The 17,195-nt window shown below is 37.7% G+C and overlaps 1 protein-coding gene across 1 annotated transcript; it reads left to right on the plus strand.

The window, feature by feature from the left end:
- The first annotated feature begins 1,771 nt into the window (after positions 1-1,771).
- Positions 1,772-16,786, plus strand: edaradd (EDAR-associated death domain). Its single transcript, XM_053333176.1, has 6 exons — positions 1,772-1,885; positions 10,726-10,784; positions 11,206-11,248; positions 12,146-12,216; positions 15,986-16,034; positions 16,253-16,786. Exons 1-6 carry the CDS (start codon positions 1,828-1,830, stop codon positions 16,636-16,638), a joined length of 666 nt encoding a protein of 221 aa, XP_053189151.1. The 5' UTR covers positions 1,772-1,827; the 3' UTR covers positions 16,639-16,786.
- Positions 16,787-17,195: the final 409 nt, after the last annotated feature.

A 17,195-nucleotide genomic window follows, 5' to 3' on the forward strand; every position in this document is an offset into this window, starting at 1 on the left:
TGAGTGAAGTCCAACTGCTGAGAAAGACTGTGATATGCTGTTGAAAGCTCTGGAAAAAGCTAGTAAGAAGACTTTGAGTATGCAGAGTAACCAAAGCACATATGACTGATTAGACTGGTGTACACTCAAGATTCATCATGTAAAGTGTTCCTCATGTTTCAGGTGTTTTATTGTGGTTATTAATAATTCACTATTTGCCCTATAAGAATGATATAACCCATGATTAGTGCTGACTATAGTTATGAAAACCACTAATGATATACCATTTACTTAGAGAAAGGTAGTTAGATTTAATGAAAGGGGGACAAAGTTTATTTTATTTACAGGTACTATTCCAACACTGCTTACTCTAACACTCGACTTTTCTTAGAACAATAACAGGAACCTTTAAGGAAAACCACATCCTGTTACCTGCTATTACACAGTATATCATTATGAACATGTATTGAATTATGAACATTTCTCACAACTCTCTTGACATAATATAGAGAGTGAGTGTATGAATGTCAAGAACCAATAGTTTAAAGCTTTACTAATCCATATTTGAATGTCAACAATAGATCAAATTACTGTTTCTGATGTGAACAGAGTTTCATAGTGACAAACCAAAGCGTTCTAGTCTCTTTTAGCTTGTTGTTTTGTAACTTTATTTAAAATAACTTATAATAAGATGTTTTTCTCAGGATTTAGTGGACACCATAACAGAGCTAAAAGAAGAGTCTAAATGTCAAAACGACCACAAATCAAACTAATCAATGCTATCTGCTTCATGTCTCCTTGATGTATAATAATAGGTGACTCTTTGACAGCACCTTTGCCATAATAACTTTTTAAAGGTGATATTGTGTCTTGTTTACAGTTTTTTTCTGCTACCTACAACATTACCAAACTAAATAAATAAAAGCTACTTTAAGTTATTTCAGCAAATACAGAGATCTTTGACTGATGTATTTTTTGTTTGGTTAAGTGACATATCTGACTTCTTATTTTAACTATTTAATTTACTGAATAATCTGAACTTCAAGCACAGTTTTTGTATCTAGTGATTTGTATTAGTGCCTCTAAATAATGAATGAAATCCAATCAAAATTGCCCCCACCTGTCTCCAGCCCTCTTCCCCAATGCTCTGTACAGCTCCATGTCCTCCTGATTCCCCTCAGCACGTCCCCCAGTCCTCCCCCCAGTCTCCCAGCTAAAAACCTCCCAGGAATGCCTCCTACCTTTGTGTTCTGCACTTGGGTTCACTATTCTAGCCCCAACTGATTTATTTATTTTCTACCTTATGTCTTTGTTTACATACTTTATCCTTCCTTTTACCTTTTTCTAAAATATTCATGTAAGAAAACAGAATGGAAGACTGTGTAGCTTGTGTTCTTTTAAATAATTAAATGTGACTGTAAATAAATAAATAAATAACTAGTTGAAATAAACAAAATAAATGGATAATATTGCTTTTCCACAGTTTTGCAGCTTCACAGCCCCACCCTGTCTTTAAATCATCACTTAAAAAAGCCTAACTGCTTTTTTTCTTTTTCAGTAACACATCTCCACCCTCCAACGCAGCGCTCATACTTTGTCATGTGGTTGACCATTCTGTGACCGACTTCCGATATGGAGAGTTAGAATTTCCGAGGGTACCGCGAAGACAACATTTAATCCTGCTACCTTTTCATCAGTGAAGGTGTTTCATTAGTGTGAGCCGCCGCCGCGGGGCTGGCACTGGCGCTTTCTCTTCCCCCCCTTTTCAGAGTAGAGGAATTACTGTCTGTTTTTCACTCTTTCATAACACAGAGACTCTTTACATCCCGTCCTCATACATTTCCCTGCATGGGAGACTTCACGGGTTCAAAAATGAGCAGTTTGAGGGCGTGTAAGGAACCATTTGGTAAGTCAAAATATTGAATAGTGTAATGTTGTATTCCTTCATTCTGAAGCAACATCAGTGAGTTTACAGTAGATCCATTTATATGTTGTAATTATCATTTCGTTTATATATCGTGAGTAAACTGAAACTGAGCACTGCTTTTATTTTAATGCCAAAAATAGATATAATAAATATCATTCCATTTGTACTATTTGGAATATTGTTTATATGATTTAAATGATTATATCCTTTCTTCAGAACAATGTACTTCAATGGAATTCACTTTGGGGGGGAGTCAGACGGTGGTGGTTCGTGGTTAGATGTTTCTCACTACAGTTTAGAAGTTTCCATAATTTAAAAAAAATCCCTCTAATGTTGGAAACCCCAATGGCCCTTCACATGCTAACATATGTTGTTTGTTGTTGGTGTAAGTGTGAGCTTCATCCATCCTGTGAGACACATGAAAGGGTTAATATCTTTCAGTAGATCTGGTGGTGGATTCATTGGAAGCAGAGTGCAGGTTGTTTGTTTTTTTAACTCATTCATATCAGTGCCAGTGTCTTAAGAGTTAGAACTGCCTTACCTTTAAATCCATTGTATTTTACTGTCAATTAGACTCATCTGGGAACAGATTGGAGCCAATGATAGCTTAATTATTTTGTAGTACTTGTATGGAGAGTGTTTGTACATAGAGCATTCCACTCCAGGTTTATTGTATTTAAATTAAATGGTTAATAAACCCCTACTAATAATTTATAGAGCAGCTCCATTCCATTATTGAGAACATTTGCATTGCCAGGTTGTGAAAAAGTCCTTTTGGCTGGTCCTTACACCCTTTCTTTTGCACTGTAAGATTCTTATATAACCTTTAAACTTGTATAACTCCTAATTTCCCCCACCCCCAATGCAAAGCAGAATGAAATGCCCTACAGGGTGCTTCTATAGGTGGCAATCTGGAATACAGTGTCCTCATGGGTGCCCTCCTGTATGGGTATCCTGATAGTGAACAAAAAGGGAAAAAATGGGGAAAAGTGCTGTTTAGGGTCTTAACATGCTGAAGTACAGAGCTGGGTGCCCTTTAAAGCAAAAATGGGTGTACAAATGGGTGTACTGTACGGTAGACAAACATGTTGAAGTGACCCTCCAGTGCCTTTATGATGATGTAAACTGGTCATTATGGTAGAAATGAATACATCCTTTATGTAGGCTGACTATTAGGAAGATGAAGCACCCTTAAAACCATGCTGACGTTCTTCCGTTCAGTTGATTGTGGTCCAGTATTACTCACTAGTTTGTTCACACTATGTTCCAGTGCAGTCAACTCTAAAGTTAAAGCTGTAACTTAGAGACTACAATGTGTTGATGTGTATCACATAGTGAGGCTTGAACTGAAACAAGTGTATGGAATACATTTTTATTAAGGATACATCACTAATGTTTGTAGACAGTATATTCTAAGTTGGTTTTATGTTTAGTGCTGTCCAAAGCATGTTATAGAGCTTTGGATAGTAGCTAGATGGATAGTAGCTCACTGGATCCATACTAAGCCACCTCTGTACTAAATATTTGCTACAAACTGTAAAATCAGCCTTGTGGTATAGTAAAACCTTTAAAGGAAATCATTAGAGTATTCTTTATTCAAACAGCCCTTTATCTTGGATTAACTTGCACTTGTAGAGAGGGAGATTAGCATTAGGTTACCCTGTGATTACAGAATGCCAAGAGGAGACAGAAAATTGAAGACGATACAAAGGGATCAGCAAAATAATGCAGCTAGAGGCAGCAAAGGGAGGAGATGAGAGAGGTAAAGGTACCTTTAGGCATTAGCTGTTAGAAATTAAAGGGATGCCCAGAAGGCATGTTTTAAAATGTATTAGAACTGTTGCGAAATGTGGAAGAGAACATTTTGAGTGACCCTGCTACCAGACAATAAGAGAGAGGTGTAAACGTTCTCAGTATGGGTCAGAACCTACATGACCAAGCCAGGAGGGTTAGTGGAGTTTTAGTGCTGATGTCAGTGCTTGAACACCCCATGGTACTCAGAAGGCATTAGAGCTGCCCAACCCTTATTGTCACCAAACTTAAGGTGTCCCACTCTTCTTATGCTCTGCCTACCAGCCATGACCAAGTTATCCTTATGTGCCTTATAGAAAATGACATGGCCACAGTCTGTCCAAAGTTGACGAAATTCGTTGAAGTAAATGCTAACATGGTAGTTACAACTGCATCAGTCAAGCAATAATTTTCCAGACTGAAGACCTAGTTTAGGAACAGATGTGGAGAAGGAAGGCTATCAGATCTCCGGCTGTTGTCCATTAAGAGGAACATCCCAAGTGACCATAAACAGGTTATTAATATTTACAAAGTCACAACCAAACATTTTTACCAATCTTGCTTCTCACTTCAAGACAAGACTCCTCAAAACATCTAACTAATTCATCTAAATTGATGACGTAACCTTGCATGCATTGTTTTCTGCTGATGGGGGCCATTAAATGTATCTCAGGTGCCCCTTTACATTTGTTCGCCCCTGCCCCTCTGACAGCCTGTGTCCACCACTGCTATTAATGATCTAACTAGAGGGCTGAAAAGACAAAGGAAGTATTATGGTGAATGGAGGATCAATAAAAGGATTTGTAACCTGACAACCATGCTGTAGACAGGGTTTCAGAGGACTGAGGTCAAAAACCTTTATTTTATTTTTTACTGATGACCCACTAAATAATTCAGAGGCTAAAGATTTTTTTTTTTGCCTCATAATTTGTGCAAATATATCACTGGAGCCTTTTTTTTAGTCAGTTTTTATATGCAGTCAGTGTACCTGTACAGACTGTTTGAATTTATTTCACTTATCAATAATACTATCTGTGTTTTTTTATTATTATTTTCAAACATATGGTGTAAATGCTGTTTCAAACCTATCTCCATATTGCCACATATGTACTCTAATCGTGAAGGTGAATTCTACATTTTTTGCCTCAAAGCAATCCAACTTTAAGATGTTTATTCTGGAACTAAAATATCTAAAAATGTATGTTATCATAAAATGAAAAATCTTCCTTATGTCATTAACTGCCCTAAATTCTTAGAAATATGACTCTGGATCATACTTCCTATTCTACAGTACAGCTGTGCTACAACAGCTAGAACTTTACTTTAACTTCCCTTTATTTAATCAGACTATAAACATTTAAATGGTTTCTAACACACTATAATGTAGTTTGTAGCAGCTATAAGTGTTTGTTAATGTATTTCTAAACAACTATAACACAGCTTTAGTAATATGAAATATGTCATAGGACACATTATAATTGATTCAAGTAATGTACTGTCCTTATATCAGTTTATAAATAATATCTAGGGTGCTTTATTTTCCCCTCACTTCAGCATTGTCTATGTATAATATATATGAGTCATACAAAATGACACATTCACGACGCTCTGATGATACATCACTTTCTCTCTCGTTTTCAGTCTCATTTTCAGACAACCAACAGCAGTGGAATCATCACTGTTCTAGTTATTATGGATGAGAGCCAGGTGAATGTTATACACCTGTTGTCTCACCACAGAAGCAAACATATGTGAACACACATTCACACCTGGCTGCACGTTTTATTTCCTTTACATTCAAGTGTGGCCACCCTTGTTTTTCCTATGGGCAGTTACCCTACACTACTTTCACACACACACTCTGTGTTTGGCACAGGATAATGAACACGTGTTTAGTCACAGTGTGGGTTAATGGCTGTTTGTCTGCAATCCTATATGATCCAAGTATACGCTGTAGTTCCAATACTAAACTGTAATTTATGGCAGACCTTGTGTAAATCTATAAACTGAGCCAGAGTATGGAGTTTTATTTCAGTTTAAACAGCTTCAGGTTTACAGTCAGACTAATATGGGTTTGTAGAGAGGGTGGTGATTAAAAATATATGATTGATTTAAAGTTGATCTGTCCACTAAAGCTTAAAAGAAGTATTTTCTGCAGGCTCTGTCTGTGTTTAAAAAGGTTGGTTCATGTTTTCTCTCATTGTTTCCATCATGCAGATCATTTTGGTTTCAATTTTTCTACGTTTTGAGAGATCTGTTTCTGAGATCACCGCCTCCACCTCAATACAGTGCAGCTAAATGACATTTAGTTTTTTTACAGGGACAATGGACATCAATGTAAATGTGTCAGTGCTTGCCAAAGGCTGATTTTCAATAGCTGCCCTATGGCCAGCTATTAGATTAGTCATTAAAAGCTGATTTTGAAGGGACTATTTCTTTGGTAGAAAGTAGTTCCAACTGAAATTGTTCAGTGTCTGTCTAGGGATTATCCACAGGAATGAGGACTTTTTTTTCTGGAAAGAGATGTTGCTGAAACAGAAACATGAAAACAACAATTTGTCATTGCATGGTGGAGCTATTGGTTGAAGAACACATTTGATCCATCCTGTGGATGTATGAAGTGGATAGGCCACTACATTCAAAGATGGCACCATATTCATTACTATGAAGATTTCTCATTAGGCAAATATACCAAAAAGAAAGTCTCTTCCTGACACCTGTGTCGGTTTTGGCCCACAGAGCATTCTCGTTAGAGTCTGTCTCTAGCCGAACAGGAGCCTCTGAAACTTGCACTGTCAGAGCCGGCTCACATGAATGGGATAAAGTCATTTAAGCATGTGGCTCTTCTAGACTTACCAAATGTTATTTGGCAGAATGGATCAAATTCTGTTAAGACCGTTATTTCACAGTGTTGCTGATGCTAAGAAAAATGTGTTTGCCATTTTATTACAGCTCTCTTCTAATGATCATGCATAGGAAAACTGCCCAGTGTGTAGTCATGTGATGCGGCAAGAAAATCACCTTGCAGTCCATTGTTAGTGGAAGCTTGATCAACTCCTCCAGCTTTTTATTGTGCCGCATCTGTTACTACACAGCACAGGAAAGATCGGTGAAGACATTCTGTAATATAGCACTCTGCTCTTGAAGAAAGATTTCCAACTCCTGCTGAAACCACAAACTGTTGTTTTTACATCTCTCTTTGTGGAGGCGTACAGACACATACACTATATTCCTAACTGAACTTTTTGTGACACACACAAGCAAATGAGCATCATTTCCCCCAAGTATTCCTTTAAGGCCAAGTTACCCACTAGAGGTACTTTACTGCATTAAGCTGTTAAAAAGTACTGAATTTGAAGTACTGCAGGTAGTATAAGCAGGAATATAACAGTTAAATCCTGTGCATCACCAGAATACACACAAACACAGTGAGAGAGACATGCTTACCACCCACCATCAGCTAAGATTGTACATACATAGGTGTGTACAATGTGTTGCTGCTCTCAGTCTAGACTGTGCCGCGGCCTGGGTCAGGTATTGACATGCCATTCACCTTCAGTCATGCGTGGAAACAAACTCACGACAAAAGCAAGCGGCCCCACTACACACACAGGCTGCTTAGAAACGGCACTTTATCCTTTCATAGGAGACATGGGTGGTCAAAATGGAGACAAGATGGGTTCACCTGCGTGGAATTATGGCCCCTAAGCAATGTATTATGATGTGGTTTATATTTCATCTCTTGAACTTTATCCAGAGCGTGCAGTTACATGCCCTTGCATTCCTAGAGAGGGAGAAACAATGCTCAACTGATCTGGGGTTCGACTTACACTTGATAATTGGGTGACTGGCTTTAACTCCTAATACTTGCTACTCTGTGTTTAAAGGGGAATACCTCCCAGGGGGTTCAATGTTAACTTTTAGCTGATTAAGTACAAATCACCTATATTTTACACACAAAGTACATAATGCAAACATATTTTAGTTAGTTTTGCTTTAAATGCAGCCATTGGTTTATATTCAAGTGTTACTGCTATTGCATGCAGGGACAGATTTGAAACCTTGCTTTCTCAATGCATTTAAGGACATTTGAGATTTGACTATTAACAGTGGACAAATGTCTAAATAAGTACTGTAATGACTGTACCGATGAGATTTGAGCACCAACACAGGAAGTAGTTTGCCCTTTATGTGGCAAGAGTAAAGTAAGGACTCGGAAGTCAAGGTGGTGGATGAACATGTAATATACCCAACTTTCAAAGAACAAACTTGAATTAATCTATCTTCTTAAACCTGCAATGAAATATTTGTCTTTTCATTACTTTTGACCATTTTTTGCACCTTTTTAGCCAAATCCTAAACATAGCTTAACCATACTTTATTTGCTTTGACCACAATATTGTCTGCTGATAGGGTTGTGTTTTATCAAGATGGAGGTGGCGTTGACCTTGTTTACAGACATAGAGCCCTAGTGGTGACATATGAAGACTGAAAAGTAATCAGAACCTTGTGGCACTTCACATTACATGTGGTTCTTTATAGATGATGTTATGCTTTTAATTGAAATGACAGAGTTGCAGTCTGAGTCAGATTGTCCCAGCTCAGAGTTTCACCTGCAGACCCATACCCATTTTTTTGTTCAATGAGAATGTTATCAACACTATCCAAGGCTATGCTTAGGTCCAAAATGACAAGAATATAAACATTTTACTATAGCACAGTTGATTTTGGGATCATCATCCGATTCATCATATGCTTTGGAAAATGGTCAGTCAAGTCCAGAGAGAGTCTGAAAGCAACATGGAAGTTAAGCAGAGTTTCCTACTAGACTTGTGTGGGCTGGTATACAGAAGCTGTGGTGATTGGAATTTACCTATCATTTCCCCTTTAATAGATTACACTGGCTGTCACCATCTTTGGCGCTAGACACTGCTAGACACGACAGTTGAAGTGCATGCAATAAATACCAGGAAATGCAGAACTATGCACTATACACTGGAAACACCACTGTTAGGCCAACAGTGTACTGTGGATTGAGCTCCTTCTCTTATAGTTATGATGCCATACCTCACAGTGCTTCTACATGTTTTGTATATGTATTCTTTATTTGTTTTTATTGTTTTTGTTGTGTATTAGGGCTGGCCAACACATCAATATTATATCAATACTGTGATATTTTATAGATATCATTTTAGATTTTGGATGTCATAATACGGTGATATGGAATAAGTGTATTTTCCTGCTTTTAAAGGCTGCATGACAGTAAAAATCAATCATTTTCTGAGCTTAACAGACTGTTCTGTTATCTGCTTTATCCACTCTGTCATTATTTCCACATTACTGATGATTATTTATCAAACATCTCATTGTGTAAATATTTAGTAAAAGCACCAATAGTCATGTCTACAATATGGTCACAATATTGATATGGAGTGATTTGGTCAAACGTATGGTGATATTTGATTCTATCACCTAGCCCTAGTGTGTATGCTGTTTATGTCTAGGTGTCATCAGATCTTATGCAGAATAATTTATGTGTGTATGTGTGTGTGATTGCAACCTCACTGGAACACTTGCCAATACAAACACTGACCTTGTTGGGACCAGTAGTCCTCATGGGACCAAATCCTGAATGGAAGTCAATGTAATTCCCTTATAAGGATAGGTGTGTGTGTGTGTGTGTGTGTTTGAAGAGTTAGTAGTTGCGTGTGTAATAGGTTGCTCATGTGTGTGGGTTACTAATGTGAGTTACTAACGACTCTTATTTCTCTCCTCAGACATTTGTAATATACTGCACGATACAGAAATATCAACAACTACTACAGTTTGAATTGCAATTAAAGGATAAGTCTGGTGTTATTCTGTGGTTTTCTTATTGAAAATCTTACTCAAACAGGAAGAAATAGCTCATTTGTTTTGGGGCTATTTATAGCAGCAGATGAATCCACATTTTGATGCTTTAGAGAGTATTTCTGGCAGCAGGACAGTGTGTGTCTGTATTTGTGTGTGTGTGTGTGTGTGTGTGTGTGTGACTCATTGATATGTTTAATATATCAGGCTTGATACACACACAACACTTGCTAGTATAACCGTTTATTGGTTGGTTATGAGTTTTGCACGTCACTTGTTGACAGTAAGAATGTGTATGTTTTTGGAAACTGAAAGTATGATATCTTTTGCTAAAATCTTACATTAGTGTTTAAGAAAGGAAATCAAATTCATATGACACAGTGTTTTAAAGCAGGGAGATGTGAGTGATAAAAACTTACAAACCAACACAACATTTCAACCCCGATAGATCTTTTGTCAGGTGCAAAAAAAAAAAAAGAAAAAAAGAGATGAAAACTGTAGAGGCAGGTTACAATCAGTGTGTGACCTACATACATGACTGCTCCCTCTCAGGTGAACTACTCCTTAAAAGCTGCATGTAGGATACAGACTGCTTACACCTGATCACTTAATCCCTAATTCTAGTTTCCCATGCAAATGAAAGTGTCATCGTCATAGAGTGTAACCCTAGAAAGGCCAGAGCGTTTCTTTAGTTGGAGCCCTTTGGATACAATGGCTTCACAGTGACGTAGACAGATGGAGGCTCACAGGTATTTTCTAGAGTAGAAAAGCTGCCTTTGTGCTGCTCTCCTAACTCAATCCTGACTGTGCTCGTTAAAAGAAATATTCCTTTTCAGTCTTGAGGGTATTTGATTTAAGAGTTTTCCATCTTGTTGCTGAACAATATTTTTATTGTTTCTGTGAAATTTTTGTGCACTGTTACAAGTTGGTCTGCTTTATTCTAGGACAAAAAGGAGGGTGAACACACCTAACCTCACACACTCACGCCTTCACACTTCTTTATTTGACAAAAATAAAGTCTCTGCGCATTACTCTCTATATTTACATGTCCGAACTACGTCACATTTTAGAATGTACCCATTGGGTTGAGGATGTGGTTTTTCTGTGCAACTCTGCAGTGGGAAGTGAGGCGGGGTATTTCATACACCATAGTGAAACTTGTTCCTTTGTGATTGCAGACAGAATCAGCTCTGAACCTGTGGAGGATACAGACACAACCAGCTTCGTGGCAGAATTCGTGAGCACCATTTTATTTTTGATTTATTCTTTTCTCCTGCCGTGTTTGTTTGACTGTGTCATTGTCTCAACTTGTCTTGTTTCCAGTTTGCTTTGTTGCTGATTTGTCATTGTTCCTCCTTAAAAAGAAGAGTCTTACAATAATCTGCTAAGAAATGTACCATAACTGAACATGCTGTGCTGTGATTGCTAGCGCCCAAGGGCTCATTGTGGAACAAGTTGTAGCAAGCTGTTGCCTGTCTTTGCACACAACAGAGTCATTTTCTTCCACAGTTACAGACTTTGTATTGAATGTTGCCTCAGTCCCATGTAGAGGCTGGATATAGAGCTCCCACAAAAACTCAGCTTTCTCAGGTTTCTGTCTTTAGCTTCATTTATTTAACTTTCTAATATTATCTTGTCTGTCTCTGTCTGCTCCACAGTCCTTAGAGGCCAATTATCCAGTGCAAGTGACAGATCCTCATGGTAAGTAAGAAAGTCAAACCAGTGGTCCTTTTTACGAACTGTATTAAACATACCCCTAAATTCTTCAGTAAAAGGCGGTATTTAAATAATGGCACAGTGGTCAGCGTGGATAAATAAAGGCTAATCAGGTTTTTTGGAGGTTGGAATTCCATTTACTATCATGGCTTACATGCTGAATATAGAAAAAATGTGCATTTCCACAGTATTCATTTCCATCAGTGCAGTCACACTAACCACTCTGTAGTTTTCACCTTATTAGAGATACTGTTTTCATTCCTTAATATTTCAAATCACTTATTTATATTTCAGACTATGCTTATTGGGGGTTTTTTTCATTTAGAAAAAAGGAGAAAAAAAGCTCTCCCAACATTATTCTCTGTAAAGAGAGAGAGAGAGAGAGAGAGAGAGAGAGAGAGAGAGAGAGAGAGAGAGAGAGAGAGAGAGAGAGAGAGCATAACAAGCAAAACATGTAATTAATTGTAAATTAATTACATGTAAATAATTACAGATGAAAAAACATGTATTTAAAAGAAACAAGAAACTTTACATCCCAAAAGCACAAACTAGAAAAAAAGTCAAGTGGTGAATAAACAGAGCACCTCCGCCAACGCTTGTCTCAGCATCAGCTTACACACTCAGATCTGTTAAAAAACGTTAAAAACCATCAACTTAAGCACTTTGCAAGTCAGTTTATCCCTCATGCATTAATCAGATAATCTTCAGTGTAAACGTTCTGTTCATTAAACCACTGAAAAGCTTTTCATTTCAAAGACCTGTGCAGGAAATCCATTTTTTAATGAATTACGAATACTGCACATACATTCTGGGCTGTCTCCTATTGCTGTCAAAAATGTTTAAGCATGTTCATCAGTGATGTCACTAATGTGTCTCCACCAGACGCTGTGACACTCCACTTGAGCTCCATGCCCTCTGGATACCTGAGCCCCTCCTCAGACAGGATAAGGCAGGTCAGTGCTACCACATTTCATAGGGTTAACATTGTCACCTTTCACATACAACCACAAAAATGTACATAGAGCTAGGTAAACCAATGAAGTTCAGCTTCACTTCATTTACACACTTGTCACTCACCCACTCATTGTACTTGGGTCACCCCCCATGTCATAGGAAGGTCTGTTAGAAATGTGGTTTAACTTTTATCTCTCACTGTCACAACAATACTGAACTTTTACCTGAATGCAAATATGTGATATATACTGTCATTACATGATGTGAGTCGCTACCCAATGTGAGTCACACATTATTACTATTATTATTATTATTGAGTATCTTGATCGATAATGGTACTAAAGAGAACTTATACCTATTTAGTTTGCATGTGGGAAGCCTATATCTTTTGCCTGAAGGCATCAACTCATACTCTTTGTTTAGGACATGGGGACTATAATGTAGTGTAACATCAGCACAAGGTTATCAAACCAGCTAGGAATGTCAGCAATATCTTTCTTAAGTGTTTTAGCATTTGCTTATATACTTATACTTTTCTAGTCTTTTTGACCACTCAAAGCGCTTTTACACTACATGTCACATTCACACATTCATACACTGATGACAGGAGCTACCACACAGGGTGTTAAGGCAAGGCAAGGCAGTTTTATTTATATAGCGCATTTCACACACAATTAAAACATACAATTAACCCCCCCCCCCCCCCCCCCCATAATAAAAACAAAGTACAGAAAAATAGAAAGACATAAATAAAATGCTAGAATAGAGCATTAAATATAAGGTTGCAGCATAAAATTATAAATTAGCTTTAAAATCATTAAAAGGACACAGAGTGCAACTTAAAGATTAAAATGTAAAGTGATTTAAAAGAGCTCAATCATAAGCACAGGAGAAATGTTTTTAACCTGGATTTAAAAGTGTTCACAGTTGGGGCTGATTTCAGTTCTGTTAACCTGCTCATCAGGAGGAAACTGCCAATCTTCCTATTGGTGGACGACCGCTCTACCCCCAGCCCTGTCACTGCCATCATAAACTGCTAAGCTTTAGAAAATGTGTTTTATTATTTTTAAGTGACTGTGACAGAATAATTGTAATTGCTAAAACATGGGGTTAAAGTAGCATTAAAAGTGTAGAATCATTAAGTCAGAAAATGTCAGTTAGCAAGCAGTTTTCTAGCATTAAATAATATTAGCCACCATAACTTACTGGTCATAATAGACCAAGTAAGACTGTAGCAGTGAAACCTGTGAGCGTATTGAATTTGTGCAGAAGTGCTTTTTATTGCTTTTGAGTTGAACTTTTCATTTGTAAGAAGTAGGATATGTTATTTTTTTCAAAAGTTACAGTCTCTCTTTAAAGTCAATCTAATAACATTGTCAGGATGTATTGATAGCTAATTGATAGCCGAACAGTGTCCTGCTCACTTTCAACCCGGTTGACGAGAAGGGTTAAGAAGCTGGAACAGATGACTGTCTCATTTACACTGACCACTCATGCATGTTTAACCTGCGTCACTGTGTGGGACTGTAAGAGGTAGGCTGTATGAGAAACTGTAGGACTACTATGGTCAAGTCTGAGAAAAGAAAACATCTAGCCTCTGGGAAAGTCAATATATTCCTATTTCATTATATCAGTACCTCGTCTGAGGATTTTTGCTATGCTACATTGTCTCTAAATTAGATATAATTAGGATAAGTCAAAAAAACACCTTCATTTGTTATCAACTTTATTATTGGGCTCATCTACTACTGAAGAGGGAGGCATGGACTTCTTGGCCAAAAGACAATTCCCTGTAATCGGGCTAATTTTGTCCCCCGTGTTCTGTACAGTTCTTCCAATGCTACTCCAACAAACTAGTAGTCCCATGTATTGAATTATTTAATAAGACTTATGCTTTACCTGTAAGCAGTTACCAGATTCTTCTAGGTGTGGCCTATTTGACATGAACTACAACTATTAAATGTATTGTGCAGATCAAACTCTAGGCAATCCTGAAAAGTTGATGTCATTTTGTCCATAAATGGCACTAGAGCAACATTATTATTCACACTGGTCACAGCTTGAGGTCAGGAGTCAGTTCAAATGATTACTACTATCTGAATCATGATCTATTATTAAAATCACCAATCTAAAGATGTCTGTGCAACCTTGACAGAAGCATACCGCCTGTGAGTGCTTTGTAATTGTGATCACACAGGATGTGGTTTTGTCCTACTGAACTGAGAAGTGCAGCTGTGAGCTAATAACAGAGCAGGAACACAGATGCAGGAGCAGCAAGAATGTTATCATCACTCTATGTCAGTCAGGCACATATGTAAAACATACAGTAGCATTGTAGAAAATTAACATACAGTATAAAGAAGGCAAAGTTTGCAGCTGTGATTGAAGAAGCAAGAATTTGTCCATTCCAGTCTTTCTTATCATCACTGTAAAATGTATACATCCCTGCAGGGGCAGTTTCTTGTTTCTCTGGCTGGTCTTGATGTACTGTAAGTGTGCAATGTGGCTTTTGTTGAGACTTGTTCAACTTTCAGAAGCCAGTGAAAACACACATAACTTACACAGATATGCACCTGCTAAAACCAAACTTTTTTTTTTCAAACAGAGAAAATATCTGATATAATGTGAGCATAGCCTACAGCTGTAAGTGGAAGGTGCAGAAAAATTAAATACTGCTTATCTGTGTAGTGATTGAACTTAAATGTTTCTCTGCATTAAAAAAGAAAAGCCCAATAAACAATGTTGTCTAAGTATCTAGTGAACTCTACTTGTTTTAAACCTCACAATGATGACTTTTAAAGAGCTACAGTATGTAAGGATTAAAAACTGCATTTGACTGTACAGCTTATGTCCCATTGGGTTGGATTTGGTAGGAACACTGTTAGTACGAAGCAAGAAGGGATTAGTACCAGCACAAATACATGTTTGAGTTTTTCATTAACCCAAAAAATGCCAAAAAGTAGCACTTACAATGCCACTGCAATGATAAATGTCATCAGGAGTGATATGTGGTGATATGTGGTTTGTCTATCTATGTCTAATATTTAGCTATGCTGTTATTATAAATCAATCAGTTGGACTACTGTATGGTTATATTGGATTGTTATGAGTTTTTGTTTAATTATTTTTTCAGCATTTTATTTTTTAATTGTATTTGAAAGTCAGTGGAGAGATAGACCAGACAGGGAAAGAGAGGTGGGTTGATATGACATACAAGAAAGGATAGGAATGGAACCATGGTTGTTGTAATCATGTGGTTAGCACCTTAACCACTTTATCATATTCACAACGTGGCTGTTTATATGATTTCAACATGAATGTGATTAATACCTGCGTTTATTGTTGTAGGTAGTTTTTTTAATCTAACCGTTTTCCAGAAAAATGTGCTGTATAGTGATATACATTGAAATTGTGACATTAAATTACATTTAACACGGTTTTTTAGTGTTGAAGTGTGAGAGGAAATTGGTGACTAAATTAACAATACACTGGTTGTGATGGTACTAACTGGGGTGGCTGCGGAGGTGGAACGTGCCATTCACTCATTGGAAGATCAGTGGTTTGATTCTCAGCTCCACCCATCTGCATGTCAAAGTGTCTTTAGCAGTTTGACACCTTGCATGGCAGCCTCTGCAGTGTATTAATGGTTGAAGGTTGAAATGTGTCCTTTTTTAGTATCTGAGTCAGAAGACTAAAAAAGGACTATATAAATACAGTCCATTTATCATTTACTAACCATAATCATTTGTGTTTTGTCTGTTCTTATAGCCTGTTGAAGATGTTGAAGAATGCACCTGCCCAACATCTACTTCACCAGGTATATATATATATATATACATATATATATTCTCCTAATGACAGCAAAACTATTACAAAATCATCACACATGAAAATTAGTTTAATGTATGGTAGATTGTTTGCCTGACGCATTGCCAGATATGTTCCTTGCATCGTCAGCCTTGTTGAGTCATTTTGAAAACCTAATTTGTAATGCACATGTCTAACGCTATCTTACTTGTCCATGTCTGAGCTTAGACTTCCCCAAAGAACTGCAGTTACTGGACAGTCCCTGTGAAAAGTGCTGCCTGGCACCTCCTCCCAAGATCAGCGACCTCATGAACGACAAAGATCTCCTGGACTTACTGCGGCTCAAACTTGATCCAAACCACTGCACCATCAAAAACTGGAAGAACTTTGCGAGTCGTTGGGGGATGAGCTATGATGAACTGACCCTGCTGGAGCACCGGACCCAGGGCTCATTGTCCCACAGTCCTACCCAGGAGTTCCTGCTGCGCTACAACCAGAAGACGGTCACTGAGCTCACCGAACTTTGCCGCATCTACCAGCGCATTGATGTGCTGCGACTGCTGCAGAGCTGGATAGAGAAGGACTGGCCATCACGCTGGCAACAGACTCATTAACCAGCCACAGTTTGACTTTTTGCATATTTATCCTGTGGTCTTTTTTTCTTCTGTCAGGATTGTACTTGTTAGGGGTTTCCTCTCCTTCATAAACTTGGATACATTTGGCATTAGTAACTAAATCGAGTTATTTTAAACAAAAGTAAACAATGACCAAAGACTGAAAACTTGAATGAGTCAGCATCATGTGGTATGTAAGGTAGCACAGTATCTTACAGACAAGACTTACTACTGATAAACAGTTTGGCATCATAACTTAAGAGATGGCAATGTCCATTAGTCTACCTGTCGGTTGGTCAGCCCACCACTTTGGTCCTGACTGAAATATCATTCAAATACAAATACAGATAAAGACAGCTCTTGGATCGATTGCCATTACATCTTGTACAGACATTCATGGTCACCAGAGGAAGAATCTTTCCTATAGCGCCACCAGCTGGTCTAAGTTTTAACTTATGTAGTGAAATATATCAATGTCCATGTGATGGATTGGTACAACATTGTGTACAGATATTCATACCTAAGCTATGTATCGTTATTACTCTGTTGATCCCTGA

Source organism: Scomber japonicus, chromosome 14 (genome assembly GCF_027409825.1).
Source record: "Scomber japonicus isolate fScoJap1 chromosome 14, fScoJap1.pri, whole genome shotgun sequence".
In the NCBI taxonomy this organism is placed as follows: domain Eukaryota; kingdom Metazoa; phylum Chordata; class Actinopteri; order Scombriformes; family Scombridae; genus Scomber; species Scomber japonicus.